The sequence below is a fragment of the Notolepis coatsorum genome (assembly GCF_963971535.1).
Source record: "Notolepis coatsorum genome assembly, chromosome: 5".
Taxonomy (NCBI): domain Eukaryota; kingdom Metazoa; phylum Chordata; class Actinopteri; order Aulopiformes; family Paralepididae; genus Notolepis; species Notolepis coatsorum.
The window spans coordinates 1,541,262-1,567,684 of NC_140169.1; the positions used below are offsets into that span (position 1 = coordinate 1,541,262).

At 43.9% G+C, this 26,423-nt stretch overlaps 1 protein-coding gene across 1 annotated transcript; it reads left to right on the forward strand.

The window, feature by feature from the left end:
• Nucleotides 1-848: 848 nt before the first annotated feature.
• On the forward strand, nt 849-21,958 carry LOC311229244 (uracil-DNA glycosylase-like; the record flags this gene model as incomplete). Its single annotated transcript, XM_084315311.1, has 6 exons — nt 849-899; nt 2,210-2,338; nt 2,428-2,523; nt 9,304-9,401; nt 12,755-12,843; nt 21,933-21,958. The coding sequence occupies 6 exons, from the start codon at nt 849-851 to the stop codon at nt 21,956-21,958; spliced, it is 489 nt and encodes a 162-aa protein (XP_084171437.1).
• Nucleotides 21,959-26,423: the final 4,465 nt, after the last annotated feature.

Below are 26,423 nucleotides of genomic sequence, written 5' to 3' on the forward strand. Positions count from 1 at the left end.
GAGGAAATGAAAGATGATTTCCTCCCTGATTGATGAATTGCACCACAGCAGCTGGTGTATGGCTGTGAACACCAGAGCACACCAGAGTTTGTACAACCAGACCAGTTAATTTTGTTTGTTGTGCTACACCATAGCGGTCATACAATAACTACTGTAATTAAGTCCTAACAAATGGTTTAAGTTTAACTCACTCAAATGTAACATTATGTGATCTAACACTGTTGATGTATTGAAAAAAGGAAAAGGGGAACGCACTGTTGGAGGTTCTGAGCACAATAAAAACACAATAGTATGAAAGAAAGTTGTCGTACTCGTAACTCAATGCAAAGATAATCTTTTAAAGCCAACATTTCTGTTGTGTTGAAACATTGGCTTTAATCAATTATATTTGCATCGAGACTATGATTATGAAAAAACTTTCTTTCAGAATATTGATGATATATTGACCACATTTCAGTGTGATCATAATGAATGAATGTAATATTTTATAGTATGATGTAATTTTTTTTATTTTTTTTAGGGGTATACAAGCATTGCTTCAACATAAACATGAACGTTTTACTCAGAACAAGTGTGCTTTAGCTAATAAATCAATAGGCAAAACATGTGGAAAAGAACTAAATGCCTAAAATGTTAAATAAAATGGAATGATTGACATTAAGGTCTCAGGGGTGTGTTCTCTCAGCCTCCTCTCAGTCGGAGAGTCAGGAAAATGGTGCTTCCAGCTTTGACGTTGTAGTACTCCAGTGTATTGGCGTCTTCCATCTGCCTGCTCTCGTGAAGCAGCCTCTGTTGGTCCACAGGCACTTTCTCCTTGTTTTCAACCTTGGACTTCAAAGTGCCCGCTGATGAGGGTTTTCAGTGAGCTTACTGTTGTGTCTGGCTGCACCCTCAGGGAGGTACACGCTCCATCAAACATAGTGATTTTTATATCCATACCTGTAAAATGATTAAGAGTAACATTTAAAAATATATATCTACTCAATTCAACAGTCAACAGATCCTCTGTTATGTGCTAGCAGTGAGTACAAGTTTGTTTTATTTGTCACATATAATGTGCATTACAGTGAAATGCTTGATTCTGTATGAGCCCCCTGAGAGGTTGCTTCATACAGTAAACAGAATAAAGCCCAAACACTATACAAAATATACAATATACAACAAAATACAAAATGCTAACTTTTCAAAATGCTAAAATGCTATCATAGCAGCCACTGTAGCTGTTTAAGGTGCACTCTCGGTAGAGCCTGTGCTAATTAAGCCATGTGTCGTGGTAATAAATATATACTTTATAAAGTAAAGTATTCCCTCCGTCTGGACAGTCAACACTAATTAATTAGAAATCATGTAAATTGGCTTACCTTTTTTGTTTGTTCTTTAGATTTACAAAAGGTGTTTTATATATATCTCTGAAGAGTAATGTACTGGAAACGACCACAAGTCCTCGCTCTGTACTCTGTGAAGCTACAGCTGATCAGTGTTTATATCGAACGCGTGAATACTTTACCCAAGGCAGTTGTCCTTCCGCGTTCGGTTTGCGCGCCCTGATTGGCCTCTCAGCGCCCAATCGCGTTAACGCTACTATCGCCTAACTACTCGCTCAATATACTACTATCACTCAACTCGCTACCGCCGTGCATCAGCTTTTAGTTCCACAGCCCAAGTCCTCGCCCATTTCCTCGTATTGTTTTCATCTCTCTATATTAACGTAACGCGCTATTCATATCAATCGACATCACATCAATATAAATAACGTATTGTTTTCATCTCTCTATATTAACGTAACGCGCTATTCACATCAATCGGCATCACATCAGTAGCGAGTTGAGTGATAGTGAGTTGAGTGACAGTTAGTTTTAGTATATGATGCACGGCGGTAGCGAGTTGAGTGATAGTGAGTTGAGTGATAGTTAGTTTTAGTATATGATGCACAGCGGTAGCGAGTTGAGTGATAGTGAGTTGAGTGATAGTTAGTTTTAGTATATGATGCACAGCGGAGATGAAAACAATACGAGGAAATGGGCGAGGACTTGGGCTGTGGAACTGAAAGCTGATGCACGGCGGTAGCGAGTTGAGTGATAATAGTATATTGAGCGAGTAGTGCAGCGATAGTAGAGCTAACGCGATTGGGCGCTGAGAGGCCAATCAGGGCGCGCAAACCGAACGCGGAAAGACAACTGCCTTGGGTAAATTATTCACGCCACCCGAGCAGCTAGACCGAATTACCCAAAACAAGAAAGCCGCTCAGGAGAGACTCTCCAGTCGAGCACCAGACAGGTTTGGTGAAAGCTGGAGAAGGGGACTGTCCACTGAGTTTGGAAAGCCTTATTTTGAACAGGCGAGAAATAGAACCATCACATTGTACATTCATTGTTAGTCTTAAAAAGAACAAAAAAAAACTTAAACTGCTTCTTCTCTGTGTCACAGTTGGTATCCTTTGTTTCTGAAGAAAGGAAACGCCAAACTGTCTACCCACCTGCTGAACATGTGTTCACCTGGACACAGATGTGTGACATCCAAGATGTAAGTTGAACAATGCTATCCTAGCGCGCAGTGGTGGAAGAAGTACACCTTTACTTAAAGGATAACTTCTGTATTTTTAAACCTGGACCCTATTTTTCTGTTGTGTGTGTGTGTGGTTTAAATGTAAAAGTAATGTAATAAAAAAAAAGTCAGCCAACGAACAAGATTCTTGTACCGGATCTCCTCTCTGGTAAACAAGAATACCCTGAAGTCTCTGGCAGGAGCACTCATTCAAGGGTACTACGACTATGCTTGCACCTCATGGTACCAAAGCACTTCAAAGGCGCTAAAAACAAGATTACAAACATCACAAAACAAACTGGTCAGACTACTGCTTGACCTTACTCCTAAAACCCACCTCACCCCTGCCCATTTTGACAACCTAGGATGGCTTAGAGTAGACGACAGAGTACAGCAACTTGCAATGGGCCTGGTCTACAAGATACACTACACCACCTAGATACCCATGTACATGTTGAAATACTTCCCAAAGGTCAGTGAATACCACGACCACAACACCAGAGGGAGTTCCACAAATCATGTTCAACACAGATTCGGCTCAAACAAGGGACTAAACACGTTTTGCAATTATGCAACGCCCTACCCACAGCCGTAAAATAATGTGAATCCCTACCCACCTTCAAAACCACTCTCAAAGAGCACCTATGGGAGGCTGCAATTCTGGCCCCGGTAAATGTCCAAACCCCCACCCACCCACCCAACCCCCTCAAATGTACAGTTTCAGATTCAGATTACTTTATTCATCATATACAAATGGAATGTGATTCGACATTTCAGTGCATGATTCTTTTCACAAATAGGAATAACATAATAATAAATATATAAGTGCAAAACAGGACAGAACAGTGAGACAACAATAAGACAGTAAAGGTGCAGTGGTTGGGGACATGGATACAGTGCAGCACAGTTAAAGTCTAGAGGTCCAGCCCTAGATAGATAGATATATAGATAGATACTTTATTAATCCCCTTGGGGAAATTCAGGGTATCTCGCAGCTCATACAGTATACAGACATTGACAGTTCTCATTCAGTTGTTTCACGTTATGTCTGCATCATGAATAAAAAATAAGCACATGATAAAATTCAATTAAATCATATCTATCAATGTCAATAAGAGCATGATGAGATAAAAGCAGGTGTATAAAATAAGTGTGTAAAAACAGGTGTATGAAACAGTGTATAAAAACAGGTGTAAAAACAGGTGTGTGGGTCAGAGGTCGCCATAGGGGGGGGGGGGGGGGGGCAGGGGGGACACCTGACTCGTTTACCAGGCGAGCTGCTGAGGAGAAGAAACGGACTCTATGGCGGGACTTTAATGTCTTGGGTAGCTGCCTGCCGTGGGGGAGCATGATGAAGAGGCCGTGACCCGGGTGGGCAGGGTCTGCCATGGTCTTCCTCGCCCTCCTCGAGGCCCTGGTGGAATGTAGGGACTCGAGGGAGGGAAGGGGGCAGCCGAGCGTATCACCAGCCGCAGCTTGGCCTTGTCCCTGACCGTGGCTGCAGGGAACCAGGTGATGATGGAGAGGGGGGGGGGGGGGGGGGGGGGGTACTACAGGGAGTTCAGTGTCGTATGGCAGTGGGGAAGAAGCTGTTTTTAAAACGGGATGTTTTGGTGGTCAGGGATCTGTAGCGCCTCCCGGAGGGCAGCAGCTGGAAATGTGGTGTGCTGGGTGAGTGGGGTCAGAGATGATTTTTCTAGCTCTCCTAATTGTGCTTTGGCGGTGGAGTGATTCCTGTATTGAGAGAGACAAACATTTGAGGTGCAAACATGCACATTGACCTCTAAAGGTTATGTTAAAGTGGTTATGCCGGCTCTGATTACGTCCTCTTGACGTTGGCAGTCCTCAAATTTGAAAGTACATAATCCTTGCCATGTTTTCTATGCAAAAACATTTTCTTCAGAGGAACTAGTATAGTGGAGTACAATATTTCCTTTGAAATGTTGTGGAGTAAAAGTTCCCTAAAAGGAAAATACTCAATAAAGTGCATAACTCGAAATTTTACTTTTTACAGTTACCTGTTACCTATCTATCCACTTCATGCCTAGTGGCACATAAGGCCTTCACAGAGCGTTTCCACTTCTCCCGGTCAGCTGCTGTTGTTCTTGCTTCAGGCCATGAGCTCCACCCTGCCTCTTTTCTTTCTTTCTCTACTGTGCGTCTCCAGGTAGTCTTTGGTCTTCCTTTTCTTTTTTTCCCTTCTGGTGCCCAAGTCATTGATATGTTGCAGTCGTTGTTGTGGTCTTGCCTCAGTATGTGTCCTATCATCTTCCATCTTCGCCACTTCACTTCCTTGCTCAACAGCTTCATGTCGGCTCTTTCTAGTAGCTCTACTGTGCTGATGCGGTCTTGCCACTGGATTCTGAGGATTCTTCTGAGGCATCTGTTATGGAACACGTCGACTGATTTGTTGTCTCCCTTGTTCATCTTCCATGTTTAACATCCATACAGTAGCACTGGCACAACCAGTGTTTTGTACAATCTCAGCTTTGTTCTTCTTGAGATGCTGTTGGAGTACCAGATCTTTTTGAGTTTGATGAATGCACCTCTTGCTTTGGAGAGTCTGTTCTTTAGGTCTTTCATACCTCTTACTTCTTTACAGACGGTGGCTCCCAAGTATGTGAATTGGTCTACATCCTCAATCTCTTGGTCGTTGATGTTGATTTTGTCATGGTTTCTTGCATTAATTCTCATGGTTTTTGTCTTTCCGGTGTTAATCTTGAGTCCCACTCGTCTGGCTTCTCTCTCCATTCTTGTCGTTTTTTCCTGGATTTGGTGTTTGGTAGAGGAGAATAATGCTACATCATCTGCAAAATCCAGATCGTCGAGTTTTGATGTCAACTTTTTACAGTACTTGAGAGTAAAAATACTTAATTACTTTCCACCACTGCAAGAGGGTCGGGCACCCTAAACCTTTCAGGGGGTATAACATTACACCATACAAATAACAAACGAAATGGTACCACCAGCATGGCATTTAGCAATTGCTGTATTTTCAAATTCAACATACATAGGAAGCGGCAAAATAGCCTAATAATTTATTGAGGGTAGGTCAGAGTGCAGGTTCACCCACTATGCACACACCCCTGGAGCAGTTTTCTGGTTCAGTGCCTGAAAAGCATAATTTGGATTTTTGGAAATTTAAAGGAACATGGCGACATTTTGGGAAATTAGCTTACCGTCTTCTCAAGAGAGAGACAAGAAGATAGATATCAGTTTCCTCTCTGTGCCTCTCAATGAATGGAAGCGGACATGTATGGGTAGCCTATGCATTGTCCAACTAACACCTCTCCCGAAGGCTAACCGGTCATGTCCGCTTCCATCCATTGTGCTAAGCTAGGCTAACATGGAGCCAGATAGCAGCCTACTGAACGCACAGAGAGGAAACTGGTATCTATCTTCTTGTCTCTCTCTGGAGAAGACGATAAGCTAATTTCCCAAAATGTCGCCATGTTCCTTTAAATTGTGTGAAATACTTGCCAGTAGTGTTGTGGATCCAAAGCTGTATAAGCGAACGGCAAAGCTTTAGACGGGCAGCAAACTCTAGCGCGTAGGAATACATTGTTCTTTTCAAGAAACAAAATAGTGCCAAGTGGAGGACCGTGATTTTGTGTTAGTGTAGCTAAGGGGCTACACAACCCTGACTGTATTGAGATATGTTAGATTAAACCACTGCTAAAGAATATGTTAATGGCCAGACAGTATAGGTAGACAAAATGGCGGTGTAGTACTATTCTGGGCCTAAATGTTCTGATATAATCAGAAACGAAACCTCTGTCTGCTCTGCGTTGTGAAAAACCTTAAACGCCCTGAAGTACTATCAAAACAAGCAAACCAGGAAATGGTTTGCGGCGGCGGCCAACAGAGGTTACGACGGCTTGAGAAAGGGAGGTCCGAGCAGTTTGATCTTTGAAGAATCCGTGTTTAATGAAAAGGATTTCAACAATACAAATCAACGATTTGAAGAATAAAAGCAATGAAAACTACGAGATGCAACCACTATGCCGGAGGATTCGTAGGATTCAGTCTAAATATTCAATATCTATGAGCTCGACGTCTGTTCTCGTTTTTCCGTTGTTATCTCTCGTCTGCTCCGGGGCGTCGCCGCTGTCTTTCGGTCCCGTGGAGGAAGAGTGTAGATTGGATGTTGTTTGCTCCTTGTCGTCAGTGGGGTTGTCCCGCTTTCTCTCAGAGCCTACCATCTTAAAGACTAGGTCTCCGCCTCCCAACATTACGTCATGGGGGCGGGTCGTTCTGAGCGTTAACGAGCTCCCTATTGGATGACCAGTAGTCCTGCCCGTTCATAGGCTACCTTCACCCTTGAATAGCTCTAGGCCGGATTTCCTTTTAAGGATTGTTTCTAGCAGTTTCTAATTTGGGGTGTTCAGCAGCTGCCACTACGGTTTCTAAAAGGGTGGCTACTAATCAGCGAGGCCAGTTCCGTCTCTCCTTTGTTCTTAGGGCCCGGTGTAAACACTTCAGTGTCTCCACCCTCCCATAAACACAAGGCTTTCTTTTGATCTATTTGTAACAAAAAGAGTTTGCGACCAAATGTCTGGCTTCTCTTAACAATCAGCCTTATCTCTAAATCTCGGTTTCAAGAAGTCTATTTGATCTTGGGGGGTTTTAAACAGCAGTCTATTGTAAGAATGTCGGTATGGGGTGATACACTCAGCTGCTACCCCCATTTTTCCCCCTCTCCAGGAGTCAAATGACGATTACTTTGAGTCAGCTATGAATATGATGATGCAGCTTACCACCTCCGTCATGTTGCCATTCTGATTCCGTTTGTACAGTATATTTTAAACAGTTTTTGGAAAACTACTACAGCGGACACTCCATTAACTGCGCGGGGACAGGGATACAAGTGGAACAAGCATTTTAATGTTAATAGCGACATACATATTATATATATCACGGTTCTCTTTTAATAATAGAATGTCAGTGCAACAAAGTCAGAGGTAACTATAGTTCCTATACTACGGATACCCAACCGGAGGAGTTCGGAATGGAGTGAGACGTAGCGAAGCGGTACAGGTAAAAGCAAGATGGTGGCTGGAGACGGTGGTTCTCTCTAGAGCTCCGGCTCCAGAGAAACTGTAGACTGGTGGGATGATCCTGTCGTCGCTGGGAGAATGGGTCTCGTACGGACCGGTCCTTGTATTCCTAGCGCCCGATGGCAGGATTAATAGCTATTAGTCCAAACGCCCGTTGGCATGGTTGATAGCTAGTTAGCCCTTGGTGCTAGGCTAACCCGCATGAAGTCTTTGATAAATAGTTATATTCAGAACGTCGCTGAGTTCAACTATAAGTCTCTCCACGTTACTTCGCTTACACAAGTCACTATACTGTGCCAATAATGGCTCGACAATATTATAGTTGTATCTAATTAGCCGTACAGCTCTCTATAACAATACGCTGCTCTCGGTCTGTGTACAACTGCACCAGACGTCTTCTCTCTCACTCTGCTAGTTTTCCTGTTAATGCTGCTGCTACACGTCTTCTTCACAACACACTCTATCTTAGTTCCCTGTGGACTCCGCCTGTTCACCTGTACAGATCAATGCGCTCGCTCCCTTGACCGGGCATGCCTGAACATGTTCTGAAACATGTCTAGAGGGGCGCGCGCCCTGGCGCCTACGGCGTTAAGAATGGGACATATACAATAAGCGAATGATGAATACTGGTAGGTAAACAGATGACGTAAAGATATATATCTTATATATATAAACAATATATAAGTTATACAAAATAATAAACGCAGACTTTCAGTGTTAATCTGGACCTTCAGAACAGTTAGAAATGGGAAACCCGTTTCATACAACTTCAAAGTCCAAAAATCCAAACTATTGTTTTTTTTTTTTCTTTTTTTTTTTTCTTTTTCCCCCTCCATTTTCCTCCGATTTTCTCCCATCCCAATGTTAGTCGTATGCCAATTCCCAGTCCCTTCCTGGTCGCTGCGCACTTACCCCCCACAGTCAGATCATCTGGGAGAGTGGAGGCTACCACGTGCTTCCTCCAGCCAATCACCGCTTCTTTTCACCTGGCAGCGCGGATTCTTATCGAGGGGGCGTAGCGTGTGGGAGGACCACACTATCCCCCTCGAGTCCTATCCGCGCTTAGCAGGCGCCCCGACCGAACTGTAGGAGTCGCTGTTTACAACGACCCGGACCCACCCCGCCAGCTTCTCCCACCCTCTAATACAGCCAATTGTATTAGTGCAGACGGCCAGCCAAGCTGGTAACAACCCCGGAGCTGTGAGCTGGATTCGAACAGGCGAATCCAGCTCACAGCTCCGGGGTTGGTGACGAACGCAATCTCCGCTCGGCCACCTAACCGCCCTCAAACTATTGTTTTAATCAAGGGCACTATGGCAGACATGGTTGGCACCATATAGATGCAATACTGCTCTATTTTACGTAGGAAGGAGAGAATGCTATTTTCCTGCCAAAATTGACCTAGCCTGTCTGGGTTCAATCTCACAACCTTACATTTACAAGCTAGCTTCTCAAAACTTTAGGCTACTACCACACCCGACTCTAAAGATCACTTTATGGGTGTAACTTTTAATCATCTTCCATCAATTCAACAAATAAATTGTGTCCCTGTTCACTCACCCTCTGTCTGTCAAAGCTATAAGGAGCAGTTGGGTTGAGCAAGTAACCTGTAGGCTTCAAAATAGTAATTATAAGGTCAGTTGGGTTGGGTTGTCATTGCCATAGATTCACTGATGAGAACTGTCTTTTTCTCTAACCCCAGGTCAAAGTGGTGATTCTCGGCCAGGATCCATATCATGGTCCCAACCAGGCTCATGGATTGTGCTTTAGCGTGCAAAGACCGGTTCCATCTCCTCCCAGGTACACCATGTCACCTTGAGTACTGATCACACAAGCTACATGTCACCCTGAGTACTGATCACACAAGCTACATGTCACCTTGAGTACTGATCACACAAGCTACATGTCACCCTGAGTACTGATCACACAAGCTACATGTCACCCTGAGTACTGATCACACAAGCTACATGTCACCCTGAGTACTGATCACACAAGCTACATGTCACCCTGAGTACTGATCACACAAGCTACATGTCACCCTGAGTACTGATCACACAAGCTACATGTCACCCTGAGTACTGATCACACAAGCTACATGTCACCTTGAGTACTGATCACACAAGCTACATGTCACCTTGAGTACTGATCACACAAGCTACATGTCACCCTGAGTACTGACCATACAAGCTACATGTCACCCTGAGTACTGATCACACAAGCTACATGTCACCCTGAGTACTGATCACACAAGCTACATGTCACCCTGAGTACTGATCACACAAGCTACATGTCACCCTGAGTACTGATCACACAAGCTACATGTCACCCCGAGTACTGATCACACAAGCTACATGTCACCCTGAGTACTGATCACACAAGCTACATGTCACCCTGAGTACTGATCACACAAGCTACATGTCACCCCGAGTACTGACTTGCTCTGTTTCTTTCCTCTCTTAAAAACAAGAATGCCTAAAGCCACATCCACGTTGATTGCATAAATACGTTGCTCTCCGACAGAAATTAATTAATTTAGAATGAGAGAATCTGTTACCGGTTTTCTTTTGAATGATGCATGTTATATAGATTGGCCAGTTTGAATAAACAATGTTGTTCTGTATATTCATGTCTTTTCATGTATTGAATATACAAACAGTGTCTCAAGCGAACGCCGGTGGTCTCGCGAGAGGTTAAGCGTTGGACCGTGACGTCAGTAGAGTCACTCCAAGCAGTGCTGGGAAGCACAGAATGGAGTGTACTCCGTGATAACACAGCCAATATTAACGAATACACCGAAACGGTGATTGACTATGTCTGTACTCAGGTAGAAGTAATAATCCCCACCACCAAAATTAATATCTACCCAAACCAAAAGCCCTGGGTAGACAAATCCGTCCGTGAGGCTCTGAAAGTGCGCACATCAGCATACAACACCGGGCTGGTGACAGGCAACATGGAAGAACACAAGATGGCAAGATACAACGTCAGGAGAGCAGTAATAGAGGCAAAACGGCGTTACAAGGATAAAGTTGAACTTCAGTTTGAACAGGCTGACTCTAGAGGCATGTGGCAGGGCCTCAGAACAATGACAGACTACAAAGGAACCCCCCTCAAACTGAACAGTGACATCTCCTTAGCAAATGATCTCAACTCCTTCTATGCGAGGTTTGAGGCTGTGAATAACAACACCAGCCTACAAACCACGGCAATGGGGGGGGGGGGGTCTGCTGATGGAGACTCAGTGTTCAGGGTAACAGAGCATGAGGTGAGACGGATCTTTAAAAAAGTGGATATCAGGAAGGCAGCAGGACCGGACGGCATCCCCGGCCGCGTCCTAAAAGTCTGTGCCGACCAACTGGCCCCGGTATTCACTGACATCTTCAACCTGTCCTTGGAACAGGCCGTCATCCCCACCTGTCTGAAGAAGTCCACCATCATCCCTGTACCCAAAAAATCTACGCCCGCTTGCCTCAACGACTACCGCCCTGTAGCCCTCACCTCCATAGCCATGAAGTGCTTTGAGAAGCTAGTGAAGGGCTACATCTGTTCCTCCCTCCCAATCAACCTGGACCCTCTGCAATTTGCATATCGCCCCAACAGGTCCACAGAGGACGCCATAGCCCATGTGCTGCACACAGCAGCATCACATCTGGACAAGAGGAAGGGGAACTATGTGAGAATGCTGTTCATCGACTACAGCTCAGCATTCAATACCATAGTCCCCTCCAAACTCATAGCCAAGCTCAGGGACCTGGGCTTGAACTATGACCTGTGCCAGTGGGTCCTGGACTTCCTGACGGGCAGACCCCAGGTGGTAAGAGCCGGCAACTGCACCTCCTCATCCATCACGCTCAACATAGGGGCCCCCCAGGGCTGTGTTCTGAGCCCCCTCCTCTACTCCCTGTACACACATGACTGCGTAGCACAGCGGAACAACAACACCATCATCAAATTTGCTGATGACACAGTAGTGGTGGGCCTGATCTCTGCCAACGACGAAAGGGCCTACCTGGAAGAGGTAGAGAACCTGTCACAGTGGTGTCAGGAGAACTGCCTCTCCCTGAACGTCAGCAAAACAAAAGAGATGATTGTGGACTTCAGGAGGTCGGGGGTCAAGGACTACAGCCCCCTCAGCATCGACGGGGCACCAGTTGAGAGAGTGAACAGTTTCAAGTACCTCGGAGCCCACATATCCGAGGACTTGACATGGACCACACACATTGACAGTGTTGTGAAGAAGGCACGACAACGCCTCTACTTCCTCAGGCGCCTAAGGAAGTTCCAAGTCAGTCAGAAGATCCTTAGGAACTTCTACTCATGTACAATAGAGAGCATCCTGACCGGCAACATCACCTCCTGGTTTGGGAATAGCACTGCACAAGACCGTAGCAGACTACAAAGAGTGACACGTTCAGCCGAACGCACAATTAGAGGGGGGCTTCCCACCCTCCAGAACATTTACAACAAGCGGTGCAAGGGGAAGGCTAAGAGAATTATTAAGGACTCGAGCCACCCGAACAACTGCCTCTTTGAACTGCTGCCGTCAGGCAAGCGATACCGGAGTCTTATGGCGAGCACAGAAAGACTCAGAAGGAGCTTCTATCCCCAGGCCATCAGGCTGCTAAACGAACAATAATCGCTAAACGAACAATAATCACTATGCAACAACCATCAAATGCACACAGCACACACACCCACACGCACACACACACTCACTCAAACAAACAACACACTGCAGCACCCACTCTCCACACTTTAGATCACACAAACACACTTACACTTTTTATTTATTGATAAAGGATTTGCACTACAACTCGTACACCTACTGTGAATTGTACCTAAACTGCACCTCGTCCATTCATGCCTTGCACTATATAGTATTGTATATTAGTACACTGCACAGTATTGTATATTGTATGGTAACTACGTCTACGAACATTGTACATATGTCTAAACTGAACACTGTGACCTCTTTTTTTTCTTCTAATTTTTACTATGTTCTTATTTCTACTTATCTTGTCATGCACAGTCTCTGGAGCGCAACAGTAAGAAGCATTTTGTACAAAAGTATTCTGTACTTCTGTATGACAACTATTAAAGAAACTTGAAACTTGAAACTTGAATGAACCCTTACACCGTTTCTTCGTTCTCAGTTTAGTGAACATGTACAAAGAACTGGCCTCTGACATTGAAGGCTTTGAGCACCCTGGACATGGAGATCTGACTGGATGGGCTAAGCAAGGTACCGCAGTTGGGTTGAGCAAGTATGACCTCTGGTGTCTGGAGAGGTGTGTTGCCTTCTATCATCATAATGATCTAGTTAGATTTGGTTTACTTTTAATTCATGTTACTTATCCTGTCTTCCTTCAGGAGAGACTCTGCGTTGTGTTGTGTTGTTGAAGTAAAGTCACTTGAATGAAATCTTCCCTTGAGATAATATATGTATATATGGCTCCCAGTATTCTCTTTATAACACAGGTTTATAGGCATAAACAGCAAAATTGTTACAATTCGGTTGCTCTCGGTTGTTCTCTCTGTGTGAGCTGAATACCGAAGAAGGAGACAGAAAACGCCTTCTCTCCTCCAAGGTGAAATACCAAAGAAGACGCCAAGACTTTCTCTCCCTGGCATAATATGACCATTTGTTATCACCCGCTCCATACTTATCTCCCTTTCTGGCGGCTTTTAAGCTTAGCAGCGTGGCTACATAAGTAGAGCTCCGGACTCATGATCAGAAGCTCACCGGTTCGAACCCCGGTCAAGGCTGTTGTCGGAAAGTGGTGTTGTTGTCCAGAAGGGAGCACTGTGTCCTCTGGACTAGTCAGTAACAATGCCCCTGTTACGGTGACAGGGACACCGTACAGCTGCGAGTGCCGTTCTTCGGATGAGACGCTAAACCGAGGTCCTGACTGAATTCGGTCGTTAAAGAACCCAGGACGCCTATCGCAAAGAGTAGGTGGTTCCCCCGAAATTCCTGGCCAAATTCCCAGGTCTCTGACATCAAGGCCACCTAATCATCCCGCCCCCCTTAATTGGCTGATATCAATCCCTGTCTCCTGAGCCGTTCAGCCATTGTGTAGTGTGGTGTGTGCCTAGTGCCAGTGTATGGCAGCCATTGAGCCTGCGTAGCCCAAGGTTGGGTGCTACCAGTGGTGGTGAAGGAGGCATTTTCCACCCTACATTGTGGGGAGCGCTTTGAGTGTAGAAAAGAGAGACGAGAGACGCCATCAGGATACCTGAATCTAGTCTAGCTAACTAAAATGTTGACACTTGCCATAATATCGGGTCAGAAATAAGAATAGACTGTTCCTTCCATATCAACACCTTCTCTGCTTAAAGGAAAACTCCAACATTTTGGGAAATTAGCTTATTTAACATCTTCCCTGTCGTATGTTTTCATTTGGCCCTTCTCGTTCTTCAGGAACACTTGGATTGGAGTGGGTTTAGTTACCAGCAACCACACTTCAGACCCAGATTGCAGTCCGTAAGAGCTCAAAGATCTTGAATCATCATTGAGGCTGATCTTCTGGCCATTGCCATATGACAGTCTCTGACTCACAGTGGGCACTTTAAAGTGCTCGCTGATGAGGGTTTTCAGTGAGCTTACTGTTGTGTCTGGCTGCACCCTCAGGGAGGTACACGCTCCATCAAACATAGTGATTTTTATAGCCATACCTGTCAAATGATTAAGAGTAACATTTAAAAATATATATTTACTCAATTCAACAGTCAACAGATCCTCTGTTATGTGCTAGCAGTGAGTACAAGTTTGTTTTATTTGTCACATATAATGTGCATTACAGTGAAATGCTTGATTCTGTATGAGCCCCCTGAGAGTGTGCTTCATACAGTAAAAAGAATAAAGCCCAAACACTATACAAAATATACAATATACAAAGTACAAAATGCTAACTTTTCAAAATGCTAAAATGCTATCATAGCAGCCACTGTAGCTGTTTAAGGTGCACTCTCGGTAGAGCCTGTGCTAATTAAGCCATGTGTCGTGGTAATAAATATATACTTTATAAAGTAAAGTATTCCCTCCGTCTGGACAGTCAACACTAATTAATTAGAAATCATGTAAATTGGCTTACCTTTTTTGTTTGTTCTTTAGATTTACAAAAGGTGTTTTATATATATCTCTGAAGAGTAACGTACTGGAAACGACCACAAGTCCTCGCTCTGTACTCTGTGAAGCTACAGCTGATCAGTGTTTATATCGAACGTCACGCTGGACGCGTGAATACTTTACCCAAGGCAGTTGTCCTTCCGCGTTCGGTTTGCGCGCCCTGATTGGCCTCTCAGCGCCCAATCGCGTTAACGCTACTATCGCCTAACTACTCGCTCAATATACTACTATCACTCAACTCGCTACTGCCGTGCATCAGCTTTTAGTTCCACAGCCCAAGTCCTCGCCCATTTCCTTGTATTGTTTTCATCTCTCTATATTAACGTAACGCACTATTCATATCAATCGACATCACATCAACATAAATAACGTATTGTTTTCATCTCTCTATATTAACGTAACGCGCTATTCATATCAATCGGCATCACATCAATATAAATAACGTATTGTTTTCATCTCTCTATATTAACGTAACGCGCTATTCATATCAATCGGCATCACATCAGTAGCGAGTTGAGTGATAGTGAGTTGAGTGATAGTTAGTTTTAGTATATGATGCATGCACGGCGGTAGCGAGTTGAGTGATAGTGAGTTGAGTGATAGTTAGTTTTAGTATATGATGCACGGCGGTAGCGAGTTGAGTGATAGTGAGTTGAGTGATAGTTAGTTTTAGTATATGATGCACAGCGGAGATGAAAACAATACGAGGAAATGGGCGAGGACTTGGGCTGTGGAACTAAAAGCTGATGCACGGCGGTAGCGAGTTGAGTGATAGTAGTATATTGAGCGAGTAGTGCGGCGATAGTAGGGCTAACGCGATTGGGCGATGAGAGGCCAATCAGGGCGCGCAAACCGAACGCGGAAGGACAACTGCCTTGGGTAAGTTATTCACGCCACCCGAGCAGCTAGACCGAATTACCCAAAACAAGAAAGCCGCTCAGGAGAGACTCTCCAGTCGAGCACCATACGGGTTTGGTGAAAGCTGGAGAAGGGGACTGTCCACTGAGTTTGGAAAGCCTTATTTTGAACAGGCGAGAAATAGAACCATCACATTGTACATTCATTGTTAGTCTTAAAAAGAACAAAAAAAACTTAAACTGCTTCTTCTCTGTGTCAAAGTTGGTATCCTTTGTTTCTGAAGAAAGGAAACGCCAAACTGTCTACCCACCTGCTGAACATGTGTTCACCTGGACACAGATGTGTGACATCCAAGATGTAAGTTGAACAATGCTATCCTAGCGCGCAGTGGTGGAAGAAGTACACCTTTACTTAAAGGATAACTTCTGTATTTTAAACCTGGACCCTATTTTTCTGTTGTGTGTGTGTGTGGTCTGGTCTAAATGTAAAAGTAATGTAATAAAAAAAAAGTCAGCCAACAAACAAGATTCTTGTACCGGATCTCCTCTCTGGTAAACAAGAATACCTTGAAGACAGGAGCACTCATTCAAGGGTACTACGACTATGCTTGCACCTCATGGTACCAAAGCACCTCAAAGGCGCTAAAAACAAGATTACAAACATCACAAAACAAACTGGTCAGACTACTGCTTGACCTTACTCCTAGAACCCACCTCACCCCTGCCCACTTTGACAACCTAGGATGGCTTAGAGTAGACGACAGAGTACAGCAACTTGCAATGGGCCTGGTCTACAAGATACACTACACCACCTAGATACCCATGTACATGTTGAAATACTTCCCAAAGGTCTGTGAATACCACGACCACAACACCAGAGGGAGTTCCACAAATCATGTTCAACACAGATTCGGCTCAAACAAGGGACTAAACACGTTTTGCAATTATGCCACAACAATGTGGAACGCCCTACCCACAGCCGTAAAATAATGTGAATCCCTACCCACCTTCAAAACCACTCTCAAAGAGCACCTACGGGAGGCTGCAATTCTGGCCCCGGTAAATGTCCAAACCCCCACCCACCCACCCAACCCCCTCAAATGTACAGTTTCAGATTCAGATTACCTTATTCACCATATTGTATATACAAATGGAATGTGATTCGACATTTCAGTGCATGATTTTTTTTCACAAATAGGAATAACATAATAATAAATAAATAAGTGCAAAACAGGACAGAACAGTGAGACAACAATAAGACAGTAAAGGTACAGTGGTTGGGGACATGGATACAGTGCAGCACAGTGGGGGAGCATGATGAAGAGGCCGTGACCCGGGTGGGCAGGGTCTGCCATGATCTTCCTCGCCCTCCTCAAGGCCCTGGTGGAATGTAGGGACTCGAGGGAGGGAAGGGGGCAGCCGAGCGTATCACCCGCTGCAGCTTGGCCTTGTCCCTGACCGTGGCTGCAGGGAACCAGGTGATGATGGAGAGGGTGAGGATGGACTGGATGATGGCGGTGTAAAACTGGACCATCATAGTCCTCGACAGCCTGAACTTCCTCAGCTGACGTAGGAAGAACATCCTCTTCCGGGCCTTTTGTTGTTTTGTTGTTGTCAAATGTATATACTCTCTTTTAGAAACTCTGTCTCTTAAACAGTACTGTATATTTGTATATCTTGTTGTATGTCATAAATGTCTGGATGTAACTGTATATTTGTATGCTGGTCTCTGACAAGAACAAGTTACAGGTTGAAAAAACCCTCAGCTCGGAACTAGGCAAAATCTGCATATGGCTCGCTGATAACAAACTATCATTACACATGGGCAAAACAGAGTCCATTCTCTTCGGTTCAAATAACAAACTCAGCAAGACCGACGGCTTCTCAGTTACAGTGGGTGACAATATTGTCACAAGGAAAGATGAAATTACCTACCTGGGTTCCATCCTAGAGGCTAATCTCTCCTGTGACAAAATCGCATCCAATGTAATAAAAAAAGTCAACCAACGAACTCGATTCTTGTACCGGATCGCCTCTCTGGTAAACAAGAATACCCTGAAGACTCTGGCAGGAGCACTCATTCAAGGGTACTACGACTATGCTTGCACCTCATGGTACCAAAGCACCTCAAAGGCACTAAAAACAAAATTACAAACATCTCAAAACAAACTGGTCAGACTACTGCTTGACCTTACTCCTAGAACCCACCTCACCCCTGCCCACTTTGACAACCTAGGATGGCTTAGAGTAGACGACAGAGTACAGCAACTTGCAATGGGCCTGGTCTACAAGATACACTACACGACCAAGGTACCCATGTACATGTCAAAATACTTCCCAAAGGTCAGTGAATACCACGATCACAACACCAGAGGGAGCTCCACAAATCATGTTAAACCCAGATTCGGCTCAAACAAGGGACTAAACACGTTTCGCAATTATGCCACATCAATGTGGAACGCCCTACCCAAAACTGTAAAGGAATGTGAATCACTACCCACTTTCAAAACCACTCTCAAGGGACACCTACGGGAGACTGCAATTCGAAACTGGCCCCTGTAAATGTCCTAACCCAACCCCCTCCAATGTACAGTCATTTACCTAGTATGGTTTTGTCAATAGTCCAATGTACAATTGTGCTCGTTTGTACAGTGTGTGTGCCTCCCCCCCCAATGTACAGTTTTGCTTGTTTATACAGTGTTTCTCCCCCCCCCCCCCCCCCAACCACCTCTAATGTAAATTACCCAGTATGGTTGTCAATATCCCAATGTACCTAACCCCCCCCACCCAACCTCCTCCAATGTACAGTTTCTACGTCAAATGTATATACTCCCTTTTCTTGACTCTTTTTGTATCACAAACAGTACTGTATTTGCAAATCTGGTATGTCATAAATGTATAGATGTAGCAGTACTGTCTATCTGTATGTCATGTATGTCATATATGTCCTGATGAATTGAAAATGGGGGACCCTGATGTAAACAAGACGAAAGTCTTTCTCTGGTCTGCATCCCCTTAACAATTGTGTGTATTGAGCTGTACTGTATTGTACCCATTCTGCAATCTGTTAATAAAGTTTTCAATCAATCAATCAATGTCGTGTATGTCATAAATGTTAGGATGAATTGAAGATGGGGGACCCTGATGTAAACAAGACGAAAGTCTTTCTCTGGTCTGCATCCCCTTAACAATTGTGTGTATTGTTGCCGTGTGCTGTGGGACATGTATCTGCTGTACACCTGTTCAAATAAAAAGAAGTTGAGAAAAAAAATAATGATGATAATAATACCAAATATATAAAAATACGTATGAGAACAGTGTAAACAATATCATTAACTCTGAATATAAAAATATGAGAAAAGAAAACAAGACGCGGTCTTGGACTAGTGGGGGCCCCTGATTCGAGGTCTTGGTGAGCCGGAGTGTTAAAGAGGCATGATGCTCTGGTTCGCTGGGGCGCCGGATTTGGGGTCCTCACGGGGTGGGGACCTTGGTTGCCGATACTGGAGAAGATGGGTGCTCAGGTAATCTCGTCTTATGGTACATATATATAGGTATATAGGTATATATATATATACTACAGGGAGTTCAGTGTCCGTATGGCAGTGGGGAAGAAGCTGTTTTTAAAACGGGATGTTTTGGTGGTCGGGGATCTGTAGCGCCTCCCGGAGGCGTGTGGTGTGCTGGGTGAGTGGGGTCAGAGATGATTTTTCTAGCTCTCCTAATTGTGCTTTGGCGGTGGAGTGATTCATGTATTGAGAGAGACAAACATTTGAGGTGCAAACATGCACATTGACCTCTAAAGGTTATGTTAAAGTGGTTATGCCGGCTCTGATTACGTCCTCTTGACGTTGGCAGTCCTCAAATTTGAAAGTACATAATCCTTGCCATGTTTTCTATGCAAAAACATTTTCTTCAGAGGAACTAGTATAGTGGAGTACAATATTTCCTTTGAAATGTAGTGGAGTAAAAGTTCCCTAAAAGGAAAATACTCAATAAAGTGCATAACTCGAAATTTTACTTTTTACAGTTACCTGTTACCTATCTATCCACTTCGTGCTTAGTGGCACATAAGGCCTTCACAGAGCGTTTCCACTTCTCCCGGTCAGCTGCCGTTGTTCTTGCTTCAGGCCATGAGCTCCACCCTGCCTCTTTTCTTTCTTTCTCTACTGTGCGTCTCCAGGTAGTCTTTGGTCTTCCTTTTCTTCTTTTCCCTTCTGGTGCCCAAGTCATTGATATGTTGCAGTCGTTGTTGTGGTCTTGCCTCAGTATGTGTCCTATCATCTTCCATCTTCGCCACTTCACTTCCTTGCTCAACGGCTTCATGTCGGCTCTTTCTAGTAGCTCTACTGTGCTGATGCGGTCTTGCCACTGGATTCTGAGGATTCTTCTGAGGCATCTGTTATGGAACACGTCGACTGATTTGTTGTCTCCCTTGTTCATCTTCCATGTTTCACGTTTCACATCCATACAGTAGCACTGGCACAACCAGATCTTTTTGAGTTTGATGAATGCACCTCTTGCTTTGGAGAGTCTGTTCTTTAGGTCTTTCATACCCCCTCATTCTTTACAGACGGTGGCTCCCAAGTATATGAATTGGTCTACATCCTCAATCTCTTGGTCGTTGATGTTGATTTTGTCATGGTTTCTTGCATTCATTCTCATGGTTTTTGTCTTTCCGGTGTTAATCTTGAGTCCCACTCGTCTGGCTTCTCTCTCCATTCTTGTAGTTTTTTCCTGGATTTGGTGTTTGGTAGAGGAGAATAATGCTACATCATCTGCAAAATCCAGATCGTCGAGTTTTGATGTCAACTTTTTACAGTACTTGAGAGTAAAAATACTTTCCACCACTGCAAGAGGATCGGGCACCCTAAACCTTTCAGGGGGTATAACATTACACCATACAAATAACAAACGCAATGGTACCGCCAGCATGGCATTTAGCAATTGCTGTATTTTCAAATTCAACATACATAGGAAGCGGCAAAATAGCCTAATCATTTATTGAGGGTAGGTCAGAGTGCAGGCTCACCCACTATGCACACACCCCTGGAGCAGTTTTCTGGTTCAGTGCCTGAAAAGCATAATTTGGATTTTTGGAAATTTAAAGGAACATGGCGACATTTTGGGAAATTAGCTTACCGTCTTCTCAAGAGAGAGACAAGAAGATAGATACCAGTTTCCTCTCTGTGCCTCTCAATGAATGGAAGCGGACATGTATGGGTAGCCTATGCATTGTCCAACTAACACCTCTCCCGAAGGCTAACCGGTCATGTCCGCTTCCATCCATTGTGCTAAGCTAGGCTAACATGGAGCCAGATAGCGGCCTACTGAACGCACAGAGAGGAAACTGGTATCTATCTTCTTGTCTCTCTCTGGAGAAGACGATAAGCTAATTTGCCAAAATGTTGCCATGTTCCTTTAAATTGTGTGAAATACTTGCCAGTAGTGTTGTGGATCCAAAGCTGTATAAGCGAACAGCAAAGCTTTAGACGGGCAGCAAACTCTAGCGCGTAGGAATACATTGTTCTTTTCAAGAAACAAAATAGTGCCAAGTGGAGGACCGTGATTTTGTGTTAGAAATGGGAAACCCGTTTCATACAACTTCAAAGTCCAAAAATCCAAACTATTGTTTTAATCAAGGGCACTATGGCAGACATGGTTGGCACCATATAGATGCAATACTGCTCTATTTTACGTAGGAAGGAGAGAATGCTATTTTCCTGCCAAAATGTACCTAGCCTGTCTGGGTTCAATCTCACAACCTTACATTTACAAGCTAGCTTCTCAAAACATTAGGCTACTGTGTCCCTGTTCACTCACCCTCTGTCTGTCAAAGCTATAAGGAGCAGTTGGGTTGAGCAAGTAACCTGTAGGCTTCAAAATAGTAATTATAAGGTCAGTTGGGTTGGGTTGTCATTGCCATAGATTCACTGATGAGAACTGTCTTTTTCTCTAACCCCACGGTGCTAATTGCACCCTTACTTACAATTCATTATGAGATTGAAAATGGGGGACCCTGATGTAAACAAGACGAAAGTATTTCTCTGGTCTGCATCCGCTTAACAATTGTTTGTATTGAGCTGTACTGTATTGTACCCATTCTGCAATCTGTTAATACAATTTTCAATCACCTGCAGCCCTATCTACAGTACACGTTCTCTCACGTACCCAGACCCTCCAGATGTGGTGGAGGCACTGGCCTTCTGACCTCTCCCTCCTGGACTATAAGCATATTATCACTCCCTGATCTCAACCTCTCCTCTCTCAAATATCATGTGGTATCTATGTAATCTGTCTGTAGTCCATTCAATCTCACCATTGTTATTCTCGTTTGCCCTCCAGGTTCCCTCGAACACCTCCCAGACTAGCTGGACATGCACCCCCTGGTGCTAATGGGGGACCTACTTGACTCTTCACAGTTTGCCACAGTGGGACACTACCTTCTATCTACTCTACTTCTATCTACCATGTATCTTTGTCTCTCTACCTTCTATCTGCTCTACTTCTATCTACCATGTCTCATTCTGTCTACCTTCTATCAACTCTACTTCTATTTACAATGTACTGTATCTTTGTCTCTACCTTCTATCGACTCTACTTATATCTACCATGTATCTTTGTCTCTCTACCTTCTATATATGCTACTTCTATCTACCATGTATCATCCTCTCTACCTTCTATCAAGTTTCAAGTTTCTTTATTAGTTGTCATACAGAAGTACAGAATACTTTTATACAAAATGCTTCTTTCTGTTACGCTCCAGAGACTGTGCTAGATAAAAAAAGATAAGTATAAAATAAAATAAGTAGGCCTATAGCAGTATAAAATGGAAGTCACGTACGTAGACACAAGCGTTCAATATGTACATAATGTACAATGTTCAATGCAAAGTAGAAGTAACTGAGTTACCATACTATACTATATAGTGCAAAGCAGAAATGGGATGAGGTACAATCTAGGTACAATTTACAGTAAGGTGTACTGAGGTATGGGTTGTAGTGCAAATTCCCTGCAAATAAATATAAAGTGTGTTCTAAAGTGTGTAAGTGGGTGCTGCAGTGAGTTGTTTGTTTAAAGTGAGTGTGTGCTTGTGGATGTGTGTGCTGTGAGTGCATTTGATGGTTGTTGTATAGTGTTATTGTTCGTTGAGCAACCTGATGGCCTGGGGATAGAAGCTTCTTCTGAGTCTTTCTGTGCTTGCCATGAGACTCCGGTATCACTTGCCTGACCGCAGCAGTTCAAAGAGGCAGTTGTTTGGGTGGCTGGAGTCTTTGATAATTCTCTTAGCCTTACCCATGCACCGCTTGTTGTAAATGTTCTGGAGAGTGGGAAGCCCCCCTTCAATTGTGCGTTCGGCTGAACGGGCCACTCTCTGTAGTCTGCTACGGTCTTGTGCGGTGCTATTCCCAAACCAGGAGGTGATATTGCCAGTCAGGATGCTCTCTATTGTACATGAGTAGAAGTTCTTAACACTTTCACTGCCCAAGCTTAATTCATTTTTACCTCCTTGAATGCCCAGCACCACTTCAATGTTAACGTTAATATCGCCTAATCTATGTTTTAAATTATGGCTATGTGTCCAATCTGCCCATTGCTTATCAAAGACTCATTTTCCAGTCAACATTGTAGTAGCAGATTTTTTTTTTGTTTTCTAGCATTTTGAAAAGCACTCGTTTTCATGGAAAAATGAAGACATTCCATGATAATCGCCCTTTACTGGAATATTTTAGAATGTTGTAATTTTTCGGCCTATTTATGAATCGCCCTCAAATAAACGCTAGATTATAGATAGTACATGTGCACGCACGCTCTGGCCGCAAGCTGAAAATCGATTCTCCTATTTCCTGACCGCTCGCACAGTGAAACAGCCATATCACATAATCACATAAAAGCTTATATCTCCGTGAAAACGAGTCTGATTATCCTAAGACTGGTAACATAGATTCCTTACCTGAGATCAGATGGTATCCAAATGGATTATTGCAATTCCTGATCGCTATTCGAAAAAATCGATCCTTTTATTGATTCATACTGTAAAAACACATAATCCTTGCTGCTCTGAGGCTCACTAGTGGAGCTGATCGACCCCGGCTGCGTGAGTGAGAAGTAAAATGTGGAGTCAGGGATTTTTTTTCTCATTCATTTTCATTGAGTTCAATCCAAAAGGGTGAATTACCATCTGGGAGACGATAGGGGGTGCTTTTTTCACATCTGAGCGCTTGGAGTGGCTGAATTTCCAACGGTAGACTCGGTTGATGAAATATGATTTCAGATCGCAAAAATTCAATAAAAAATACAAGAATTCTCGTTCAACATTCAACCCGCGGGGGGTAAACCCGAGAACTCGGGTTGGGCAATCAAAGTGTTAAGGATCTTCTGACTGACTTGGAACTTCCTTAGGCACCTGAGGAAGTAGAGGCGTTGCCGTGCCTTCCTCACAACACTGTCAATGTGTGTGGTCCATGTCAAGTCCTCGGATATGTGGACTCCGAGGTACTTAAAACTAGGGATGTCCGATATTATCGGCCTACCGATATTGCCATAAAAATTTGATATCGGCGAGGCGCCTCGGTATTCTAAACTCCGTGTCGGTCAATTATTTTGCGACAATGACCTCGTAGCTATACATTATCCCTTACTTAATTACCTGAAATTATTCAGTTTTTTTGGGGGGGGGAAACCCTGCATATATCGGTATCGGTTGATATCGGTGTATATCGGTATCCGAAATTAAGAGTTGGACAATATCGGTATAAGGTAAAAAAGCCAATATCGAGCATCCCTACTTAAAACTGTTCACTCTCTCAACCGGTGCCCCGTCGATGCTGAGGGGGCTGTAGTCCCTGACCCCCGACCTCATAAAGTCCACAATCATCTCCTATCTACTATAGACCACCGCAACACTTCCGGGATTCTGAAATCGGGGAGGAGATAGCGGGGGGAGCATATGAATGAATGTGGATGAGAGCCGTGATGTAAGTGGTTGCAGATACGGCTGTGGGGGTGCTAGAAACATGATCGAATAGACGTTTATGCGCCTCAATCTCCTGAACACGGCGTGATCCATTCCTAATCGATCAGAACTAAATCGGCAGAGAAAAAGCCCATTTTAAAGCACCTATTCCGCATGCACATGCGCAGAGTGCCCATGGAGTCTGGACGACGCGAGATGACTCACGAATGAATGTGGACTGTTCCATCAGAGGGCGGAGCTTCGGTGGTAGTGTGAGTGGCTACAGACCACTGCACTTAAATATAAACATTAGTCTACCTGGAGACTCAATGAGGTAATTGTAGATGTCGCCATAAGACGCGTCTGGCCATTTAGTGGGATAATTTTTTTTCATTATCCTGTTCGGCTGAAAGGACACTGGCCACCGAAGCTCCCCCCTCTAATGGAACAGTCCACATTCATTCATGCGTCATCTCGCGTCGTCCAGACTCCATGGGCACTCTGCGCATGTGCATGCGGAATAGGTGCTTTAAAATGGGCTTTTTCTCTGCCGATTTAGTTCTGATCGATTAGGAATGGGTCACGCCGTGTTCAGGAGATTGAGGCGCATAAACGTCTATTCGATCATGTCTCTAGCACCCCCACAGCCGTATCTGCAACCACTTACATCACGGCTCTCATCCACATTCATTCATTTGCTCCCCCCGCAATCTCCTCCCAGATTTCAATGTAACGCGGACGCGGACGTGTAGTGGTCTATACTTCTATCTACCATGTCTCATTATGTACCTTCTATCTACTCTACTTCTATCTACCATGTATCTTTGTCTCTCTACCTTCTATATATACTACTTCTATCTACCATGTATCATCCTCTCTACCTTCTATCTACTATACTTCTATCTACCATGTCTCATTATGTACCTTCTATCTACTCTACTTATATCTACCATGTATCTTTGTCCCTCTACCTTCTATGCTACTTCTATCTACCATGTCTCATCCTCTCTAGCTTCTATCTACTCTACTTCTATCTACCATGTCTCATCCTGTCTAGATTTGAACAGTAGTAGTAGTAGTAGTAGTAGTAGTAGTAGTAGTAGTAGTAGTAGTAGTAGTAGTAGTAGTAGTAGTAGTAGTAGCAGCAGTAGTAGTAGTAGTAGTAGTAGTAGTAGTAGTAGTAGTAGTTTTATTCAGTCATCACACACAATACAATATGCACAATACAATGCACACTTTAAGACCACTAACAACATGGTTTGATCCCCAAGCATTAGTATCCTGGAGAGATTTAGAAGAAAATATAGTAGCTCCACATAGGCTGAAGGGCATAGTATACACCAAATTATCAATTAAGCAATGCGAACGGAAATTTGGCCCCATAATCACTCATGCGATCCGGATATGGCGTGAAACACACAAAAAAAATTCGACCCCACATAAATGGCATAATCATACTCCCTTATTCAATAACAATGCACTCTTGATTGGAAAACAACCTATAAGATTCCCTAGATGGGAAAAGCAAGGCATACACTCATTAGGAGACGTTTTCAACAAACAGGGTTTTTGTAGTTTCAATGAAATACACAAAAAAAATTATCTCACCAAGTCCACATATTATTTTTACGCACAGTTGTTGGCATGTTTGAAGGCTCACGGTGCTCCATTAACGATACCAATTGTACACCACAGATACCACACATTTTTCTATGAAAGAGAGACATCGAGAGGTTTTGTATCAGATCTTTATCATCAATTACTAACGGCCTCGTATGAAACCCTCCATCTAGACTCAGTCTGGAGGAGGGATATACCAGACCTGGAGACAGACTTTGACTGGCAAGAGGCCTGGGCAAATGTACGACTTGCATCAAGGA